Source organism: Aquarana catesbeiana, linkage group LG10 (assembly GCF_042186555.1).
Source record: "Aquarana catesbeiana isolate 2022-GZ linkage group LG10, ASM4218655v1, whole genome shotgun sequence".
Classification (NCBI taxonomy): domain Eukaryota; kingdom Metazoa; phylum Chordata; class Amphibia; order Anura; family Ranidae; genus Aquarana; species Aquarana catesbeiana.
Window position 1 is genome coordinate 123,293,860 of NC_133333.1, and position 20,979 is coordinate 123,314,838.

The 20,979-nt window shown below is 42.3% G+C and overlaps 1 protein-coding gene across 3 annotated transcripts in view; it reads right to left on the reverse strand.

Moving 5' to 3' along the window:
* Positions 1-4,147: 4,147 nt before the first annotated feature.
* The window catches only part of TRIM29 (tripartite motif containing 29), a 67,407-nt gene continuing 50,575 nt past the window's right edge, over positions 4,148-20,979 (reverse strand). The window contains exons 7-10 of one of the 3 annotated variants that reach the window (XM_073602558.1): positions 19,367-19,450; positions 8,405-8,497; positions 6,387-6,463; positions 4,148-4,569 (exon numbers count right to left, since the gene is read on the reverse strand). In XM_073602558.1, coding sequence (XP_073458659.1) covers positions 4,510-4,569; positions 6,387-6,463; positions 8,405-8,497; positions 19,367-19,450 — 314 coding nt within the window. In that variant the 3' untranslated portion in view covers positions 4,148-4,509. Of the gene's footprint in view, positions 4,570-6,302; positions 6,464-8,404; positions 8,498-19,366; positions 19,451-20,979 lie in introns of those variants that run through there. The other 2 variants (XM_073602559.1, XM_073602557.1) reach the window with 2 other exon arrangements.

Genomic DNA, 20,979 nt, shown 5'->3' on the forward strand with positions numbered 1-20,979 from the left:
TTTAAAGCAGAACTAAACCCTCCTGACCTTAAATCTAGGTTTACATCTATGCGGCTGCACTTGATGCGTTTTTCAGGCATGTTTTTCAGTGCATTTTGCGTTTTTAAACCAGCATTTTTCATGTGTTTTTGCATGCAGTTTTCATGCATTTTGCGGTTTACTTTTTTTTTCTCTTTAAACACACTGTAAAACACACTGTATATAGCTGATTGCTAAGGAGGGGGCCGGTAAGCCGGCCGCCGCATCCTTAGCAACCGATGAGTCATCAGCTCTCAGTAGGTTTCCCTGCTGAAAGCTAAATGTAAAAAAAAAAATTTACCAGCAAAAAAATTTGCAAAAAAAATGGCGTGCGGTTCCCCCCAGGTCCATACCAGACCCTGGGTCTGGTATGGATTTTGGGGGTACCCCCTACTTAGCAACCAGCTATATACAGTGCTAAAAATGATAACCAATGGTAAAAGGCACATCAGACATGGTGACCATTACCAATATATACATAGCTGAAACACATGAAGCATAATACCAAAAAATTGAATATTAGACGGGATATAGTAAAGTCCCAATGTATGGCTATGAATCTGATACAAGAGAGTCCCAAACATAGGCTAAATACGAATGTTGGACTGATGTAGAAATCTTCTTTTGTATATCATGAGTTGTATGATCATGGGAAGTGAATAGATGGAATACGCTTACCAGCAGGAGTGGATTCGGATGCTGGTGACACTGAATCAAACAGGCTCTGAGATTCTTAATGGACGATGGTTGGACGATGGTTGGTCCTGGAAATCCCGGATCTCGAGGGGGATCTATCCTCTATGGTCCACGTCACGACTGTCCGTTCAGAAGCCGAGGGGGAATTCTCTGCCACAAACAAGTCTCCAGAGTATGGATGGTTCCCAAAAAGATAGATAGGATGCCAATAGTGCAGATCAAATGACGTATTTTATTGGATATAACCAATAATCAACAAACGATATAAAAATGTGATCACGTGCAAAACAATAAAATCAAGTGTAGGAAAGAGTAAGGCTCACCCGACGCGTTTCATCCACATGGACTTCAACAGGGGCATCAAACTCCTCTCCTACACTGTACAAATTTATATAAAAACTATGCCAATCATAAGGCCAATCAAACGTCAGCAATGGAGTCATGTGACAAATCGACTCCTGATAGGCCAAAGAGGAATCAGCTGACTGCCTGGGACTGTCCAATGACGCCACCCACTAATGGGGAAGGAACGTATCCCTTGACCAATGGGGAATTAATAAGAATAAAAATAATAACAATCAAGATGATAGGGAGAGAACCCAAATGATCATGATTTCCGCAGCGCTGTAATCATCTGTGCCCACTCATAGAGTTCTACAATGCATCAGTACATTTGTCATAAAAGCATATACATAATGCCTAAATCCAGATTGTAAATGTGGGTATCCCGGGAAACATTATGCAGGTTATTAATGAAAGCCCCCTGTGGGTCACATGACCGCATCATTCCTAGCATGGCCAATCGTATTGCATACTGCACGATCCTTCTTATTGGATCTGTGTAGTAAACAGGAAGAACCACAGGGAAATTATCACGTGACATGTCTGCTGACATAGTCACATGATCTCGAGAGACGAATCATGTCTCAATCACTAGAAGCCTGAGAGTCATGTGGCAACAAAGGAAGTCACATGCTCTCCTGTGGCCAATAGAACAGTCTTATATCTCCCACTCGTCCGGACTGTAGGCAGGGAAGGTAATTCCATCCACTACAGCCCGGAAGTGTGGGTCACATATTTCATTGGTTGTGTTAGCTGCTTATTTTTATCCTTTGTTTGGCAGCGCAGAATTTTTTGATATCCCATAGTTTTTATATAAATTTGTACAGTGTAGGAGAGGAGTTTGATGGCCCTGTTGAAGTCCATGTGGACGAAACGCGTCGGGTGAGCCTTACTCTTTCCTACACTTGATTTTATTGTTTTGCACGTGATCACGTTTTTATATCGTTTGTTGATTATTGGGTATATCCAATAAAATACGTCATTTGATCTGCACTATTGGCGTCCTATCTATCTGTTTGGGAACCATCCATGCTCTGGAGACTTGTTTGTGGCGGAGTATTCCCCCTCGGCTTCTGATTGGACAGTCGTGACGTGGACCATAGAGGATAGATCCCCCTCGAGATGCGGGATTTCCAGGACCAACCATCGTCCAACCATCGTCCATTAAGGATCTCAGAGCCTGTTTGATTCGGTGTCACCGGCATCCGAACCCACTCCTGCTGGTAAGCGTATTCCATCTATTCACTTCCCATGATCGTACAACTCATGATATACAAGAGAAGATTTATACATCAGTCCAACATTCGTATTTAGCCTATGTTTGGGACTCTCTTGTATCAGATTCATAGCCATACATTGGGACTTTACTATATCCCGTCTAATATTCAATTTTTTGGTATTATGCTTCATGTGTTTCAGCTATGTATATATTGGTAATGGTCACCATGTCTGATGTGCCTTTTACCATTGGTTATCATTTTTGGCGCTGCATTTCACTTTTACTTCTGTTTACAATATTGGTCATATTTTATGTAGCTGCTTTTCACATTGGGTTAGCGCAGTGTTATTTATATTTTCTTTGAGCTATATACAGTGGTAAAATAAGAACCACATGAAAAATCGCACCAAAAATGCACCACTTGCGATGATGGTGCAGCTCCATTGAAGTCTATTAGCCGCAAATTGCAGGAAAAAAGTCCATGAACCCTTTCCAAAAACGCGTCGGCCGCAAAAACACGCATAGATCTTCTGCAAACTGCAAAACACGCTAAAAACGCATAGACCTGAATGTAGGGTGACAGCCAAGGAAGCTGCCATCTTAGTCTCTGTTTGATCTGCAATTGCCATGGTGCTGCACATGTGATTAACTTTGACAACAGCCATTTGATGGTTTGACATTTCATGGCATTACTTAAATGTAACAGATTTAGGAAATATTTAAATTAATGGGTTTGGTTCTGCTTTAATAATGTTCATGGGTTGAATTGTGATATCTAAAATGCTCATTGATTATAATTTAATTTTTTTTATGAAGCTGTAATCAAATATAGGACTTCTATACCCACATATTATATACATGCTCAAAACTACAAGACGATTGACAAAATGTATTCAAATTTAAGACAAACTCTAAAGAAATTGTGGAAACTAAATAATTATTATTACATTCAACAAATCCTTAAAATGACCAAAAAGAAACTATAAGCTCCATGCTGACTGCAGCCCTTTGAAGTATAACTTACAACTCACTAGCCACTGATCCTGCAATGTAAGCAATGACATAAGCCAGTGGGAAGGCGGTATGACTCGAGAAGAGAAGCGCCTTTGTTGGATCAGTCATTAACCCATTTATGCCTAAAGTTGCAATTTTTAAAAATTTGTGCATAAAATTCATATGTTGCCTAGAGCAGTAGGATCTAAATAACTCCAGCATCACTACTGTTCCAATATTGGAACAAGAGGCATTAATGGGTTAATACTGGTACTGGCAAGAAATAAACCTTTAGGACCGTGGATTAAAGTACAATTTATAGTAACTCCAGTTTTCTTTGTAATACCAATTTTATTTAAGTGAACAATCTAGTTCTTCTTACACCCCAATTTAAAAAATAAATGTGTTAACTCTGTTGAATGGAAGATATGGGAAATTGTGATTTCAAATCTTTCCTCCTACTTTTTTTTGTTTCTTATATTTGTATTATGCCTACTGAAACTGTACATCTTGACAATGATCCATATATTGTATACAAGATATCTTCAAATTATATTTGCCACCATTTCCTGTTAATGGCTAAAATCTTTCTTGAAATAAAAAATAGCATGAAAAAATATGCTGTCTGTGTGGCTTCGTTGGCCCAATAATTTACATCAGAACTGGTGTTAGCGAAAGATCTAGGAACCTATTTTAAATGTTTTTACCCAGGATTTTTTTTTTCAATTCAATTTGAAAAATGTGTGAGTCTTGTGTGAATCTTGGGTTAAACATTGCTAAATAAATCTCTTAAAGAAATGCTTTAATACAATAACAAGAATATAACAGCAATCTTTTGACAAACAGTGCACTCAAAAGCAAAATGCAGAAACATGAAAATAACTTTTCAAATGTATTTATTGATGAACATATTCCTTGAGTTCTCTTTTCCTTGGTATTCTAGACTTTAGTTATTATAATAGTAACATTTTCATCAGTAATCGCATAATACTTTCTACATCAATAAAGGGTTAACTTGAGAAACATAGATAAAGGTTCATTCTTGCTAGACCCACCCTGGAATTCCAGTTAGCAGTTGTTGCCCTTGGCTAGACTAAAACCAGTTTTCTTCCTCCCAGCCAAATCCAGTCACAACACATTCACTACAACAGCAGTGAAGGAATTAAGCACAGATCCCCACCCTCTTTCTGCCCACATATCTATAGCTTTGGTACGTAATCTTAGAGCTTGGTCCCAGGGATTCATGGGGATTCGGTGTTAGTGGTATTTCCCTTGTTCACATAGAAAGGGCGTTGCTGAGTCTGTGAGAAACAAGCATAGATGTTAGTAACTTTTATTGTTTCTTAAATAAAGTAACATTAAGCATTTCAATTAAACTTGAAGGGATCTTTATAAAACATGACTATGTAGACAGGCTATAGGTAAAGTATTTCAGTACAGCAGTCTAGTTATAGCATGGAGTGTGTATATGCTGTTGAGCCAAAGGTTTAGAATACACAGGCAGATCTTAAACAGGATAATAGTGAGGGTGAGAGCCCAGACTAGGCTTGCTTGCACTGCTACATTGCTAGCACCCAATTTTTTTCCAGGTTTGGATGATACTCTGTTGTGGTACATGTTCTATGAAGGCTTGTCCCTTTTACTTGTAAGAAAGGTAAGAGGTCACAAAACATTCACAGCAATTTTCCAACATGTTTGGACATATCTGAGCAGTAACAAACATTTCCCCCACCTCTGAGTTTTCTCTGTTAGTACAGGCGGTCCCCGGATTACAAACAAGATGGGGTCTGTAGGTTTGGTTTTAAGTTGAATCTGTTTGTAAGTCGGAACAGGTACATTTTTTTAAGTGTAGCTCCAGCCAAAAAAACTATTTTTAAGCTTTTTAGATGGCATAGGGAGGGGTTAACAACCCTGCAACATTTGTTTTGCTATCTGTGCCCCTGTTCAAAAGATTTCACCTCAGTTTCTATCCCAATGACAATTGGATTTTGAAAATTTGGGGTTGTTGTGCCAACAAGGATTGGTGATAAATCATCAGTGGAGACACTTTTTTCCCATGATAACTCCTACAGGAGTGAATTTCCCTTCCTAGGGGTAGATTTCCTCTCACTTCCTGCTGTCTCCCTCCGTTTGTAAGTAGGAGCTGTTTGTAAGTCGGATGTTTGTAACTAGGGAAATGACTGTTCTTGGAATCCAAAGCTGTCCTATAGTCTTGGGTGGAGAAATAATGTAAAGCTTAGAGCCTCTTTCAGTTTTTTTGCTGTCTGCATCCCCATTGGAGAGATTCCTTCTCTCAATTTGTCTAAGAAACTATTGTCTTTTGTCTATGACAATTTGTCTATTGGAACAGAAAGTGATGGAAAATCCAAAACGTGACAGTTACCCAAAAAAGAAATGAGAGGAAATCTTCCAATGGGGATATATATCCCATGGGCAGCTGTATAAAGCTGGGCACACACTATACAATTTATTAGAATACAATAGTTACAGTAGAAGGTTCCTCCATCTGTGCTGTATACCATAGATGGGGGAATCTGTATGATTATTATTTTTTTTTAGTCCGCAGGCTGGACAACAATAATACATGTGCGTATAGTTGGCTTAAGAGATAAATTCCCCGCACTTTGAGGAGACTTTTTTTCACTTCTTGTAGTCTCTCTAAGACAAGAAGTAAGGGGAAATCTCTCCAATGGCACAGAAAAGCAGAGTAGTGCGACAAGAAAAAAATGACAGGGATTGTAACCCTTCCCTAAATTATGTAAAGCATAAAACTTGTACTATAGATATGCTTTATACCCTACACAATTTGATTGCTACAAAAGCATTGTTTGCAAAAAACGGGGCAATTATGGTAACCAACAAAAGCACCAATGTGTTTACTTGTACAGCTAACTCGATAAATAGACTTGATATCTGAGTCCTAGACTTAGCAATATGTCTCCAGAAATAAATGTGCATATTTTTATCATAATATATCTAACAATGACCAATCTGGACAAAACATTTCTGGGTAACAATGGTTGACAATATTATTAGTAGTTGGTAGTAGCTAAAAGAGGTTGGGGATGACCCCACAGAAAAAGGTGATCAGAACATAAATGAGAAGTTTGGAACTCACCAACATACTCTGCTTTGAGGATTTCCATGTTTGTGGCAAAGCTTTTGCTGGCTGGTGCCTTGTCATCATTGGATACACTGTTGGAACAGAGGGAAGATGTAAAATAACATACTTGTTCTTTGATCATAAATAGAGAGAGAGATAAAGCATCTATTGTATGCTCAGTTAAAAGGGAAGCTATACTCTCTCTCTCTCTCTCGATGATCCCATTCATCTATACCAGACCCTGCTCCTAGATGAGAGTCTGCTATTAATATTAAAGGGGATACCTGCACACAAAAAAGATGTGGGAGTTCCGACATAATTTATATCAGGAACTTCAAGTCTGTTATGAATTTTAAGGGAGATCCCAAACCCCAAAAAATAGTGTGGTGGTCTCCTCCAAATTCCTTACCTCACTTTTTTCTTAATTTTTGCCTGGGATTCCCTCTTAAAATTCACACCAGACCCAAAGGATCTGGTATGAATTAGAGGGAAACTCCAACCTCTTATGTGAATGGGGCTGGGTGATGTCAATATTTGTTAGAGAGGAGCTCCAGACATATTTGTGTTTATTAAAAGTCAGCAGCTACAAAAACTGTAGCTGATGAATTTTTAATAAACAGACACTCACCAGGATCCAGCGATGTGCTCAGCCGTTCTCTCCATCGATCTTCTGTCCCCAGCGCCAGGATCTCAACTGCGGGCACCCATCTGTGACAGTTTGTGGCTTCACAGCCAGCTGTCAACTACGCATGCTCATGCCATGCTGTGCATTGTGAATGGTCCCGCAGTCTTCTGGGACCTGTAGCCTGTATCCTAGAAAACTGTGATGAGGGAGGGGAAACCTTTGGCTTGGAGTGCCTAGGCAATCCAAGTGGTAAGGGAGTGGATACCTGTCAAAACCAGGTACCTGCTCTGCTCCACCCAAAAAAAAAGAGTGCCGTTTCCTAAAGAGGAGGGGAGGTGAAGCTCCACTTTAAAGACTCAGCAGTGCCTGCACCTGCCATCATCCTTAACAACCATTGAAGAAAATAAGTTGTCAGGTATAATAGTAATACCACTATTACTGTATGCATGACTTTCAGCTCCTGCTGAAGGAGTAAATGTTAGGGCGTTTATCCAAATGCTCGAACAGCCAAGATTTGATCCGAAGTTGTGTTATATGTATATATGTCCAGTCTTGGAGTACAGCTCTATATAAGTCTGTTAGGTTGACCATAATCATTTTTAACTTAGTCTCTTCAAATACCCAATCACTTACAGAGAAGACAACAATAAATGCCCTCCTAAACCGGACTTCCTATTTGAAGAGAATACAGTTTTTGGAAAAAAGTAACATCTTAAGCAAATTTGCCCTTTTGTGTGTTTTTCTTATAGAGAATAGAGATATTGGCAATTTACTATATTGAGCAGAACGGTGACTTAGTGACCTGGGAATGCTGAGGTCCAGGGTTCAGTTCTTGTCAAAAGCAACATACTAACAGCCTTTGTATGTTATACCTGTATCTTTAGGTATTGGTCAGGATAGTCCATTTATCTGCTATATACCAAAAGCATAGTAGTAAGTTAAGGCGGTTGTTCAGTCTGGAAAAAAAAATAATCCCAGGCAAAAAAAAAAAGTCAGCGGCTCCAAATACTGCAGCTGCTGACTTTTAATAAAAGGACACTTACCTGTCCAGGGATCAAGCACCATAGACGTGTCCAAGAAGACTGTGGGGGGAGGGGGACTGCGGGGGGGACTTCCCCTCAAATTGCCTAGGCAATCCAAGCAAAAGTAAGAGTGGGTACCTGTCAAAACCAGGTACCTACTCCCCCCCCAACAAAAGAAATATGCCAAATGTTAAAGAGGTGCGGGGGATAGGCCTAAAGCGGAACTTACCCTTTTGGGTTGAGTTCCGCTTTAAACACTTTCTGCACAATCTGGCCACCCCTTGTACAAGTGATGAAGCAAAAACTTATTGTGAAACATATTGAATGAATTTTATATGACCTAATGACAGTATATACATTCTAAGTACTTTAAGTAACGCATTTACCATTCATGTTATAGGGACTGTTTTCTTGCTGATTAGCAGACTCTGTGGTTGTCACAGTGGATGCATATTGGAAGGATGGAACTTGGCTGGAGACTAGAAAAATACAGTGTAATTAACATACAGTTTTTATGACCATATTTCAATAGCAGGGATGCAAAAACTGACACATAAGTATTACCAGAGAAAACTTACAGAGAAAAGCAATTGCATAGGATGTTATGTCTAATAAGAAATATTAAAATAAGAGTAGTCCAAAGAAGACATTTTCCCAAGGATAAGTTTATCTTGCCAATCAATTTGGCAGACTTTTGTATTTTGTAATCTAGTACAGAGGAAAACGAACTTTTACAAAAGATAGGGTTTCAAATGAAAACATATCGAAACCCAAAGAAAAAATCTTAATTTATTCCAGCTTACCATTTCTTAAATGTGGTGGATGCCTTAGGTTTTTTTGTAGCTTTTTTTTAGCTTTCTTTTTCCTTTTTTCTCACTAAATTATCTAACCAGTATGTCTGGTATTTTTCAACTTCCTTTAATAGACCAAGCTGTCCAACAAGAGTGGCAGTTAGATGATTGAGACAAACTATTTGATACCATCAGATATGCTTGCAATAGTTAGCTTTTATTCATTTATATAAAATCTTTATCCCAAAAGGAAAAACACCTGTGGCTGTAACTACTTAAAAAGTGTTACTGGAGTGTGGCCTTAATTCATTAGTCAAGTCCACATAAATTTGCTAGTATATCAAATATTACCCTCTGTACAGGTTGGCAATGATGCTATCCAAGGGTGGCTTTGTTGCTCCTCCATAGAGCAGAGCCACCCTAATGCCCTGTACACACGATAGGATTTTCTGATGGAAAATGTGTGATAGGACCTTGTTGTCGGAAACTCCGACCGTGTGTAGGCTCCATCACACATTTTCCATAGGAATTTCCGACACACAAAAATTGAGAGCTTGCTATAAAATTTTCCAACAACAAAATCCGTTGTCGGAAATTCCGATCGTGTGTACACAAATCTGACGCACAAAGTGCCACGCATGCTCAGATCTGTCTCGCGTGTGTATCTCTCTCTTTTTCCCTCCTCCTCCGCTTCTGTTGTTGTTGAGAGAGATACACACGCGATCTGTCTCGCGTGTGTATCTCTCTCTTTTCCCTCCCTCCTCCGCTTGTTGTTGTTGCAGAGAGATACTCAGTCATGTATATATTGTATGGGGACTCCTTACTGTAGATTTGTGTCCCTGAAGAGGGAGGGGGGATTCCTCCAGCAGCCCCCTGCTGATAAGACTGATTCATTCTGTTGGGACACATCCTGTGAGGAGATGCTGGTGTTATCAACATGTGTTTATGTTAATTGAGAGAGCTGATCACATTAGCCACCAGAACTGGCTAATAGACGAATGGTCTAGGCTGAGGAGGGGGGAGATTGTTGTTTGTATTGTTAATTGTATTAATGTGTGAAGCTCGGTGCCCACAAGACTGTCATCTGGTCTGGGTACATTTTGTAGTAAATTAGGTCATGTTAATTAGGTTAGCTTTGAGTCATCCCTGCTGTATAAAGGTCTGTGAGATCTCAAAATAAAAGTAGTTCTGATGTACTCCAAGACTGGTGTTGTCTAGTTCTTGGGGTTCCTATGGCCAGATCCATTGGATTCGTGTTCCAGAACTTAGGAAGCGGTATATGACGGAAGCACTCAAGCGGAGTGTGGGGCGTTTCGTGACATTGGTGGCAAGCAGCGGGAAAGCTTCCTGAAGTCTGGGACATCCAAACTTCCATCTGGATCCAAGGTCCAGATAGCAGAAGAGGAGAGGTACAGATACCAGCCGCCATGGATGAGGAATTCAGAAGGAGGTTGCGAGAGATGCAGATACAGCACAGAGGACCAGTATCGGAGCAGGTCCTGCTGGGATGGTGTGATTCTATTCGCTGCAAACTCTGGAAGGAAGCGCTAGCCCGTGAGCAGCGACACCAGGGAAAAGTTCTCCCCTCCATCGAGGAAAGGTACTGGTCGCAGTACGGAATGCGGGTGCGGTTTTTGGGAGAAAAACCACACAAGAAGCAGACAGCTGAATTAAGCAGGCTGGTCTGGGCAGAGATGAAGCTGGATGAGAGCTACAGAGCCCTCCGGTGGCATGTATCTCAAGCATGTCCCTGGATAGCGGATGACAGCCCAACGGAAGGCTTAAGCTACGGCGGCTTGGGACTGTTGTTTGTGAAGCTGACAGGGGACCCTAACTTTGGGAGTGATTTGGAGCGGCGGGTGGACGAAATCATGGATTTCAGAGAAGGGCTACTGAACATTTCGGAAGTGCACTGGGCACAGGAAGATTTGGAGTTTCTGGCCATTCAGGAATGGGAGCTAGAGATCGCCTACAGACGGCTGCTAGACATTGCTCAGTGCCAGGGCTGGGCTCCCTTTGCCTGGGACTATCAGGAAATACCAGCTGACAACCCTGAAATCCTGGCTGAAGAGTCAGCAATGTGGCAGAGGGATAGTGTGCTTTGCCAACCTGCCCCCACAGCTATGGAGGCGGAGGTCTTATGGCGGATGCAGCAAGTGCTGACTGACCTTGATGATCCTGTTTCTGCATGGGATGATCTTGGATGGAGGAATGTGCCTGTCCAGCAGCATGCCAGAGAATCTGCAGTGGAAAATCTGGAGATTGCCATCCCCAAAACTGAAGTGCTGACAACAGGGCAGAGCTCTGCTAACCTCTGCCCAGCACTGATAACATCTTCTGGGTTCCATGGACAGGAGATGGTGAACCTCCATCCCCAGACACCAGTTGCAGAGACAGGGGATTTGATAGACTTTTCTGCTGAGGAAGAACCATCGGGTGAGCCCCCAGCAGAAGAGTTGGGATTAGGGCCAAACTTCATTGCGCTCTGCTCAGCACTGATGGCATCTTCTGAGTTCCACGGACAGGAGATGGTGAACCTCTATCCACAGACACCAGTTATAGAGGTAGAGGATTTAATAGACTTTTCTGCTGAGGAAGAACAACCTGATGAGCCTTCAGCAGAAGAGCTGCTATCAGGGCCAAAGTTCACTGTGTTCTGCCCAGCACCAACAGTGGCTTCAGCCTTCCTGAGAGAAGAGGTAGTCAGCCTTTCTCCCACAACACTGACAGGGACATGTGATTTTCTGCCAGCAGCATCTATGGAGTTAAAACAAACTTCTCCAGCTGAAGATCTGGTAACTGAACAGAGGGTCCAAGACCTCTGTCCCACACTTTTACCAATTCCAGAGACTGGGGATTTAATAGACGTTTCTGTAGAGGAGGAACCACCTGGCAAACCCCCAGCAGAAGTGCTGGCAACCGGACAGAGGGTCCAAGACCTCTGCCCCACACCTGCAGCAATTGTGGAGGCCCAAGGTGAGGAGGTGGCAGTCTATCGCGAGCTGCAGATCAGGATCCAAGGAGAGAATGCAGTCATCACCTCACAACTGCAGATTGATCTGGTGTCGGTTGATGGGGCTTCAGTCCCCACCTGTATACCCCAGGGATGCTGGGCAGTCGGCCCAGATCCCCAACAGCAGGATGGAGTGAGCCCAGTCCCCCTGTCTTCTCTCCAGCGGCAGAAAGGATTCCAGGGAGAAGGGCCAGTCTGGGCCTCTCCCCAGCGGCAGATATGTTCTCTGAGAGAGTCAGAGGATGGCTGGGTGAGTAATACACTGTTTGGAATAATTTGTTTGGGGTACTGTGTGGGTACAGGCAGTAGAGGACTGGAACTATGAACTAACTTCGGAGTCAACCCGTCTGGGGTCTCCTCCTGTGTTAGTCTCCTGCCGAAAGGGGAGAAATGTCACGGACCTGGCCGGAGCAGAGGCTGTTGGAGAGGACTGTATGCAAGCCTGTTGCCCACCGATTATGGGTCCTAGCATTTGAGGTGAATGAGAAATCCAGTCTGAACTGTATTAATCGGACTCAGTCATGTATATATTGTATGGGGACTCCTTACTGTAGATTTGTGTCCCTGAAGAGGGAGGGGGGATTCCTCCAGCAGCCCCCTGCTGATAAGACTGATTCATTCTGTTGGGACACATCCTGTGAGGAGATGCTGGTGTTATCAACATGTGTTTATGTTAATTGAGAGAGCTGATCACATTAGCCACCAGCACTGGCTAATAGACGAATGGTCTAGGCTGAGGAGGGGGGAGATTGTTGTTTGTATTGTTAATTGTATTAATGTGTGAAGCTCGGTGCCCACAAGACTGTCATCTGGTCTGGGTACATTTTGTAGTAAATTAGGTCATGTTAATTAGGTTAGCTTTGAGTCATCCCTGCTGTATAAAGGTCTGTGAGATCTCAAAATAAAAGTAGTTCTGATGTACTCCAAGACTGGTGTTGTCTAGTTCTTGGGGTTCCTATGGCCAGATCCATTGGACTCGTGTTCCAGAACTTAGGAAGTGGTATATGACGGAAGCACTCAAGCGGAGTGTGGGGCGTTTCGTGACATTGGTGGCAAGCAGCGGGAAAGCTTCCTGAAGTCTGGGACATCCAAACTTCCATCTGGATCCAAGGTCCAGATAGCAGAAGAGGAGAGGTACAGATACCAGCCGCCATGGATGAGGAATTCAGAAGGAGGTTGCGAGAGATGCAGATACAGCACAGAGGACCAGTATCGGAGCAGGTCCTGCTGGGATGGTGTGATTCTATTCGCTGCAAACTCTGGAAGGAAGCGCTAGCCCGTGAGCAGCGACACCAGGGAAAAGTTCTCCCCTCCATCGAGGAAAGGTACTGGTCGCAGTACGGAATGCGGGTGCGGTTTTTGGGAGAAAAACCACACAAGAAGCAGACAGCTGAATTAAGCAGGCTGGTCTGGGCAGAGATGAAGCTGGATGAGAGCTACAGAGCCCTCCGGTGGCATGTATCTCAAGCATGTCCCTGGATAGCGGATGACAGCCCAACGGAAGGCTTAAGCTACGGCGGCTTGGGACTGTTGTTTGTGAAGCTGACAGGGGACCCTAACTTTGGGAGTGATTTGGAGCGGCGGGTGGACGAAATCATGGATTTCAGAGAAGGGCTACTGAACATTTCGGAAGTGCACTGGGCACAGGAAGATTTGGAGTTTCTGGCCGTTCAGGAATGGGAGCTAGAGATCGCCTACAGACGGCTGCTAGACATTGCTCAGTGCCAGGGCTGGGCTCCCTTTGCCTGGGACTATCAGGAAATACCAGCTGACAACCCTGAAATCCTGGCTGAAGAGTCAGCAATGTGGCAGAGGGATAGTGTGCTTTGCCAACCTGCCCCCACAGCTATGGAGGCGGAGGTCTTATGGCGGATGCAGCAAGTGCTGACTGACCTTGATGATCCTGTTTCTGCATGGGATGATCTTGGATGGAGGAATGTGCCTGTCCAGCAGCATGCCAGAGAATCTGCAGTGGAAAATCTGGAGATTGCCATCCCCAAAACTGAAGTGCTGACAACAGGGCAGAGCTCTGCTAACCTCTGCCCAGCACTGATAACATCTTCTGGGTTCCATGGACAGGAGATGGTGAACCTCCATCCCCAGACACCAGTTGCAGAGACAGGGGATTTGATAGACTTTTCTGCTGAGGAAGAACCATCGGGTGAGCCCCCAGCAGAAGAGTTGGGATTAGGGCCAAACTTCATTGCGCTCTGCTCAGCACTGATGGCATCTTCTGAGTTCCACGGACAGGAGATGGTGAACCTCTATCCACAGACACCAGTTATAGAGGTAGAGGATTTAATAGACTTTTCTGCTGAGGAAGAACAACCTGATGAGCCTTCAGCAGAAGAGCTGCTATCAGGGCCAAAGTTCACTGTGTTCTGCCCAGCACCAACAGTGGCTTCAGCCTTCCTGAGAGAAGAGGTAGTCAGCCTTTCTCCCACAACACTGACAGGGACATGTGATTTTCTGCCAGCAGCATCTATGGAGTTAAAACAAACTTCTCCAGCTGAAGATCTGGTAACTGAACAGAGGGTCCAAGACCTCTGTCCCACACTTTTACCAATTCCAGAGACTGGGGATTTAATAGACGTTTCTGTAGAGGAGGAACCACCTGGCAAACCCCCAGCAGAAGTGCTGGCAACCGGACAGAGGGTCCAAGACCTCTGCCCCACACCTGCAGCAATTGTGGAGGCCCAAGGTGAGGAGGTGGCAGTCTATCGCGAGCTGCAGATCAGGATCCAAGGAGAGAATGCAGTCATCACCTCACAACTGCAGATTGATCTGGTGTCGGTTGATGGGGCTTCAGTCCCCACCTGTATACCCCAGGGATGCTGGGCAGTCGGCCCAGATCCCCAACAGCAGGATGGAGTGAGCCCAGTCCCCCTGTCTTCTCTCCAGCGGCAGAAAGGATTCCAGGGAGAAGGGCCAGTCTGGGCCTCTCCCCAGCGGCAGATATGTTCTCTGAGAGAGTCAGAGGATGGCTGGGTGAGTAATACACTGTTTGGAATAATTTGTTTGGGGTACTGTGTGGGTACAGGCAGTAGAGGACTGGAACTATGGACTAACTTCGGAGTCAACCCGTCTGGGGTCTCCTCCTGTGTTAGTCTCCTGCCGAAAGGGGAGAAATGTCACGGACCTGGCCGGAGCAGAGGCTGTTGGAGAGGACTGTATGCAAGCCTGTTGCCCACCGATTATGGGCCCTAGCATTTGAGGTGAATGAGAAATCCAGTCTGAACTGTATTAATCGGACTCAGTCATGTATATATTGTATGGGGACTCCTTACTGTAGATTTGTGTCCCTGAAGAGGGAGGGGGGATTCCTCCAGCAGCCCCCTGCTGATAAGACTGATTCATTCTGTTGGGACACATCCTGTGAGGAGATGCTGGTGTTATCAACATGTGTTTATGTTAATTGAGAGAGCTGATCACATTAGCCACCAGCACTGGCTAATAGACGAATGGTCTAGGCTGAGGAGGGGGGAGATTGTTGTTTGTATTGTTAATTGTATTAATGTGTGAAGCTCGGTGCCCACAAGACTGTCATCTGGTCTGGGTACATTTTGTAGTAAATTAGGTCATGTTAATTAGGTTAGCTTTGAGTCATCCCTGCTGTATAAAGGTCTGTGAGATCTCAAAATAAAAGTAGTTCTGATGTACTCCAAGACTGGTGTTGTCTAGTTCTTGGGGTTCCTATGGCCAGATCCATTGGACTCGTGTTCCAGAACTTAGGAAGCGGTATATGACGGAAGCACTCAAGCGGAGTGTGGGGCGTTCCGTGACAGAAAGCTATTGGATACTGCCCCGTTTATAGTCCTGACGTACGTGTTTTACGTCACCCGCGTTCAGAATGATCGGATTTTCCGACAAATTTGTGTGACCGTGTGTATGGAAGACAAGTTTGAGCCAACATCCGTCAGAAAAAAAACAAGGATTTTGTTGTCGGAATGTCCGATCAGTGTCTAACCGTGTGTACAGGGCATAAGACAGGAAAAGCGTATTTGGCTAAATAACCAAGTGAAAATACAGAAATAAATGATTGAAAACAGAAAACAAATGCTCTCACCACATTTAAGACTTTGTAAAATATGTTAAACTTTTGCTTTTGGGTGTAGACATGCTTTAAACTTGCTTCAAAAATAAAGGTTCTAAATAAAGAGCCCTGATAAAGGCGACACTGTAATTGTTCCAAAACACATTGGATTTACACCTCTACAAAGCAATAAACATATCTGTGTTATAGACTGATCTGCCTTCCTTTTGTCATTTTGGTCTGCCCTAAACATGAAGTTAAAATAGAACTATAGGCAAAACTTTTTTCTCATTTTAGAAAGAACAACAGAAGGTTATAACCCTTGTCAGATTTTTTTTTCACTATCTGTGTCCCATCTTGGAGATTTCCCTTCACTTCCTGTCCCGTAGCCAAACATAAAGTGAGAGGAAATCTTTTCAAATTAAGGGAATCCCTTGGGGACCCCCAGGCCACCAGAACTAGTGTCCCTATTGGAAGATTTCACCACTATTACTTTTCTAGGTTCAATCCAAAATTTGTCATTTTCTTTTACATTTACTTTCAATGAGAATGGTAAACAGGATAATAGGGATGGGCCGAACACCCCCCCCGTTCGGTTCGCACCAGAACATGCGAACAGGCAAAAAATGTGTTTGAACACGCGAACACCGTTAAAGTCTATGGGACACAAACATGAAAAATCAAAAGTGATAATTTTAAAGGCTTATATGCATGGTATTGTCTTAAAAAGTGTTTGGGGACCTGGGTCCTGCCCCAGTGGACATGTATCAATGCAAAAAAAAAGTTTTAAAAACGGCTGTTTTTTCAGGAGCTTTTTCATTTTTAATAATGCTTAAAGTGAAACAATAAAAGTGTAATATTCCTTTAAATTTCGTACCCAGGGATGTCTATAGTATGCCTGTAAAGTGGCACATGTTTCCCGTGTTTAGAACAGTCTGACCGCAAAATGACATTTCTAAAGGAAAAAAAAGTCATTTGAAACTACTCATGGCTATAATGAAATGTCGGTCCGGCAATACACATAAGAGTTCATTGATAAAAACGGCATGGGATTCCCCCACAGGGGAACCCTGAACCAAAATTTAAAAATAAATGCGTGGGGGTCCCCCCAAATTCCATACCAGGCCCTTCAGGTCTGGTATGGATATTAAGGGGAATCCCGCACCAAAATTAAAAAAAAAATGGCATGGGGGTCCCCCTCAAAATTCATACCAGACCTGAAGGTTCTGGTATGGATTTTAAGGGGAACCCCGCGCCAAAATTAAAAAAATGGCGTGGGGTCCCCCCCAAAATCCATACCAGACCCTTATCCGAGCACGCAACCTGGCAGGCCGCAGGAAAAGAGGGGGGATGAGAGAGCGACCCCCCCGAACCGTACCAGGCCACATGCCCTCAACATTGGGAGGGTGCTTTGGGGTAGCCCCCCAAAGCACCTTGTCCCCATGTTGATGGGAAGAAGGGCCTCATCCCCACAACCCTTGCCGGTGGTTGTGGGGGTCTGTGGGTGGGGGGCTTATCGGAATCTGGAAGCCCTCAGATCCTGTCCCCCCCGTTTGAAATGGTAAATGGGTACATTGAACCCATACCACTTCACAAAAAAAGTGTGAAGATGGTAAAAAAAACAACACACATCGTGGGAGAAGTCCTTTATTAAAAAATAAAAAAATAAAACTGTCCCACGTAGTCCATTCACCTCCGCAGACGGACCAAAAAAAAAATAAAGAAGATCTGCCTACATGGGAGGCCCACGCCATATGACGCGTCCTCGCAGGTGACAGCTCTTTTAAAACTGTGGGCAGGGCCACACAGTGCCGTTGCCGGGCGACCCCGCCCCCCTCTGACGCACGGGGACATCCCTATGGCTTCCCCCGTAGCATCAGAGGGGGCAGGGCCTCCCGGTACTTTAAGCATTCATTATATTGACTTCAATTGCACTTCTGCTCACTTATTACACTTTTTTTATAGCAATGCACTAATGTGTAAAGCAATCTAGCTGGTTTCCTGCCACTTTCTTATAGACCTTTGTTGCTCCTAATTATAGCTTTATCTTTACTCATTCATAATAAAGGCCAGAAATCTACACCACAAATACTGTATATTTGCTCATTAGAGTGTGTTGTGGTAATTCTGTTAATACACACCCTCAATCCACAGCTGCTAAAGTAAACAACAATGACATTTAAATTGAAAAAAAATAAAGATCAAAGAACATTGCATTCTTTGTTTTGTTTTTTGTTTTTAAACATTCTCTTTAAATTGCTAAATATCGTATTAAGTCAAGATTTAAAATGTTCCTTTTGGCCACATCCAGGTAGTAGTGATGACATTTGCTACCTTGGTCAGTTTCCAACAGATCTGTGCATTTCCATTCTTAGAACCAAGCAGAGTTAAAATAAGAGTATTTCTGCCTAAAGTTGTTTATTCACTGTAAGATAGGACTTAGAGGAAGCAATTTTTAACAGATTTGACCAAGTCTGACAGCGCTAGATTTTCTGGGCCTAAGCCAAACTTCAAGTTCATGTGGGTGAAAATAGAACTGGTTATATAATGACTGCATACAGTAGCAGGTGAGGACAATGTGCAAGTGGATTTTGCATGTTATACTTGAAAATACATTTCTGTGACATTTGGATTTTTCTGTAAAATATGGCTATGTCAGTACATTTTCCAAGTCCTGCCAATAAAAATATTTTGGCGGTTGGTAACCCTGCTTTATAATTTCTGGGAGCACCTTCCTTTACTAATTTTAAATATATGAGGAATAGATTTAGTAAAGGATGGTCAAATTACAATCTGAAGCCTCCTTCAGATCTTTGTTGGAAGCTAGCATGTGTTACCACAGATGCATTAACGCAAATAATTTTGTGAGTTAATGTGCATTGCGTTTAAGCAGATCATTTTTAATGGGTTATGAACCTCTGTACAGAAATATGCCACAAACCCCTTTCAACACATTAACTACTATATATTTCAGGTTTCCTTTATTCAAAAATATAAGGTCTCCTAAAGCTTTTTAAACCCTACACTGCTATCCTTGTACCCAACTTAGAACAAATTAATTTTATTTCTCTCTTTCCACAAATGAAATAATGCATTTTTATAAATATAATTGTAAATAAAAAATGAAAATAATTTAAAAAAATGTCTTGTTTGGATATGTTAGTTCTTTAGACTATAGCAAAGGAAGCAAAATTTACAATTAGGACATTGAGTAGAGGTCAGAAAACCAGTTAATTCCAGACACAAAGCATGATCAATGAACAAAAGATGGAATTTTCCTTTACACGATTCATACTCTGATTTCTACTGTAAATATAACACTAAGAGGCATATTTATAAAGCAGAGGACCTGACATTCAGCAAACATTCTCTGCAGGTGAATCTTCCAGGTCCATGTGTTTAAATGATAATGATACATTCTTCACTAGAGAATGTTTGGTGTAATTCACATTCACTGCTTTTTAAATAGACTCCTGTAAAGTCTAATTAGCACCAGAACCTGTAGTAATACCTTTCTGAGAATAGTTTGAAGGGGAGAAACTGGGATTATCCTCTTGGCTCGTAAAGGAAGAAGTGTCGTACATCCTGTGTGATCCTATAACAAGAGGTGCTATCTCTTAAGTATTACACTGGAGAACATAGTCTTTATTTATTACATTTCTATAGAGGATTCTTAGTTTACAAAGATGTAATTGTAATAATTTGTAAAGATAAACTTCATTTAAATGGTAAAAATATCTGATGTGGAAAATAATTAGCATGAACTGTATGCTATTCAGTATTACAGATTATTATGGTTTGAGGAATATCCTTAATACATTAACCTCCCTGGTGATATGATTATTTTAGATTTTTGATGCTCAAAGCGGTACAATTCTTTTGCATGTAAATTTGGCTTTTTATATTGTAGGCCTGTAATTCTTAGGAATAACTCACTTAAATCTGTCCAAACAAGAGTCTAGTAGACATCCTGGGTATGGTAAAGTTTTAAACACAAAATCATAAATTATAATATAATAAATAACTATAAATAATTATAACAAATAATAATATAATAATAATAAAAATTATTCAATAATGTAATCAAATCAAAAACACTGAAATTTGCTCAGTTGTCTTTACTTTTAGTGTTTGAGGACAGATTTCCCCACAAATCACTATCGCTCAATTCTGCGAGTGATTCTAATTTATTATCGCTGTTTTCTAGCTGGTCTAAAACCGCTTTTGATGTAAAGGGACGGTTTTGGTTGCTATGGACAATCTACAGTTTCCAGGCAGAAAGAACAGTTTTTATAATATAAAACTACATGCAGGGCATTGGACAAACCACTAGGGACAAAAGGGATGTGAAATAAATTGATACAGTAATGTAATCTGTAAGATTACAGTGTACTGTATGTATTGTGTGTTTTTCACTTTTTGAATTTGGCGCCAGGCTCCGTCCCCGTGCGTCGGAGCGCTCGCAGGGAACGGAGCCCAGCGCTGTGATACATCGAGCGGAGACACAGCTGCCGCACACAGCGGGAGGACATCGCAGGATCCTGGGGACAAAGTAAGTAACTGTACCTGGATCATGTGATGCGATCCCGAGTGTGGCTCGGGGTTACCACTTTTGGTACTGAAAATCCACCCCAAGCCACACTCAGGAATACCGTCAGGGAGATTAAACAAAGGCAGATCTATGAAATCATGACTTGCCTTGGATCCAGACCCTATATACAGAAAATGTATATATTCACCTCAAGTTCTGATTTAAGATTGCAGTAAACACTTTACTAAAGGAGTACAGTGCTCACTTTGCCAAATGATTCTGTGATCACCTCAACTATCATGTGCAGGGGGAATTCTCATTTTTAAGTCCCATGTACATGTCTGATTATTTGATGTGACTGGTAATTAAACTTTCCACTCATTTAGTAGATTGACTCCAGTCTGATCTGCATTCACAAAAAAAAACTTCAGAGACTATATACATTAAAATGCATTTGCTCTGCAAATGTAACTTGGCCAATGGGAAAAGTTTACTCAAAGTATTACCGTATGTGAAGTTAATAGATAAATACAGGGCAAAGTAAAAGTCACTTTAACCCCCCCCCAACACAGTAACATGGGTCTGGGGAGGCA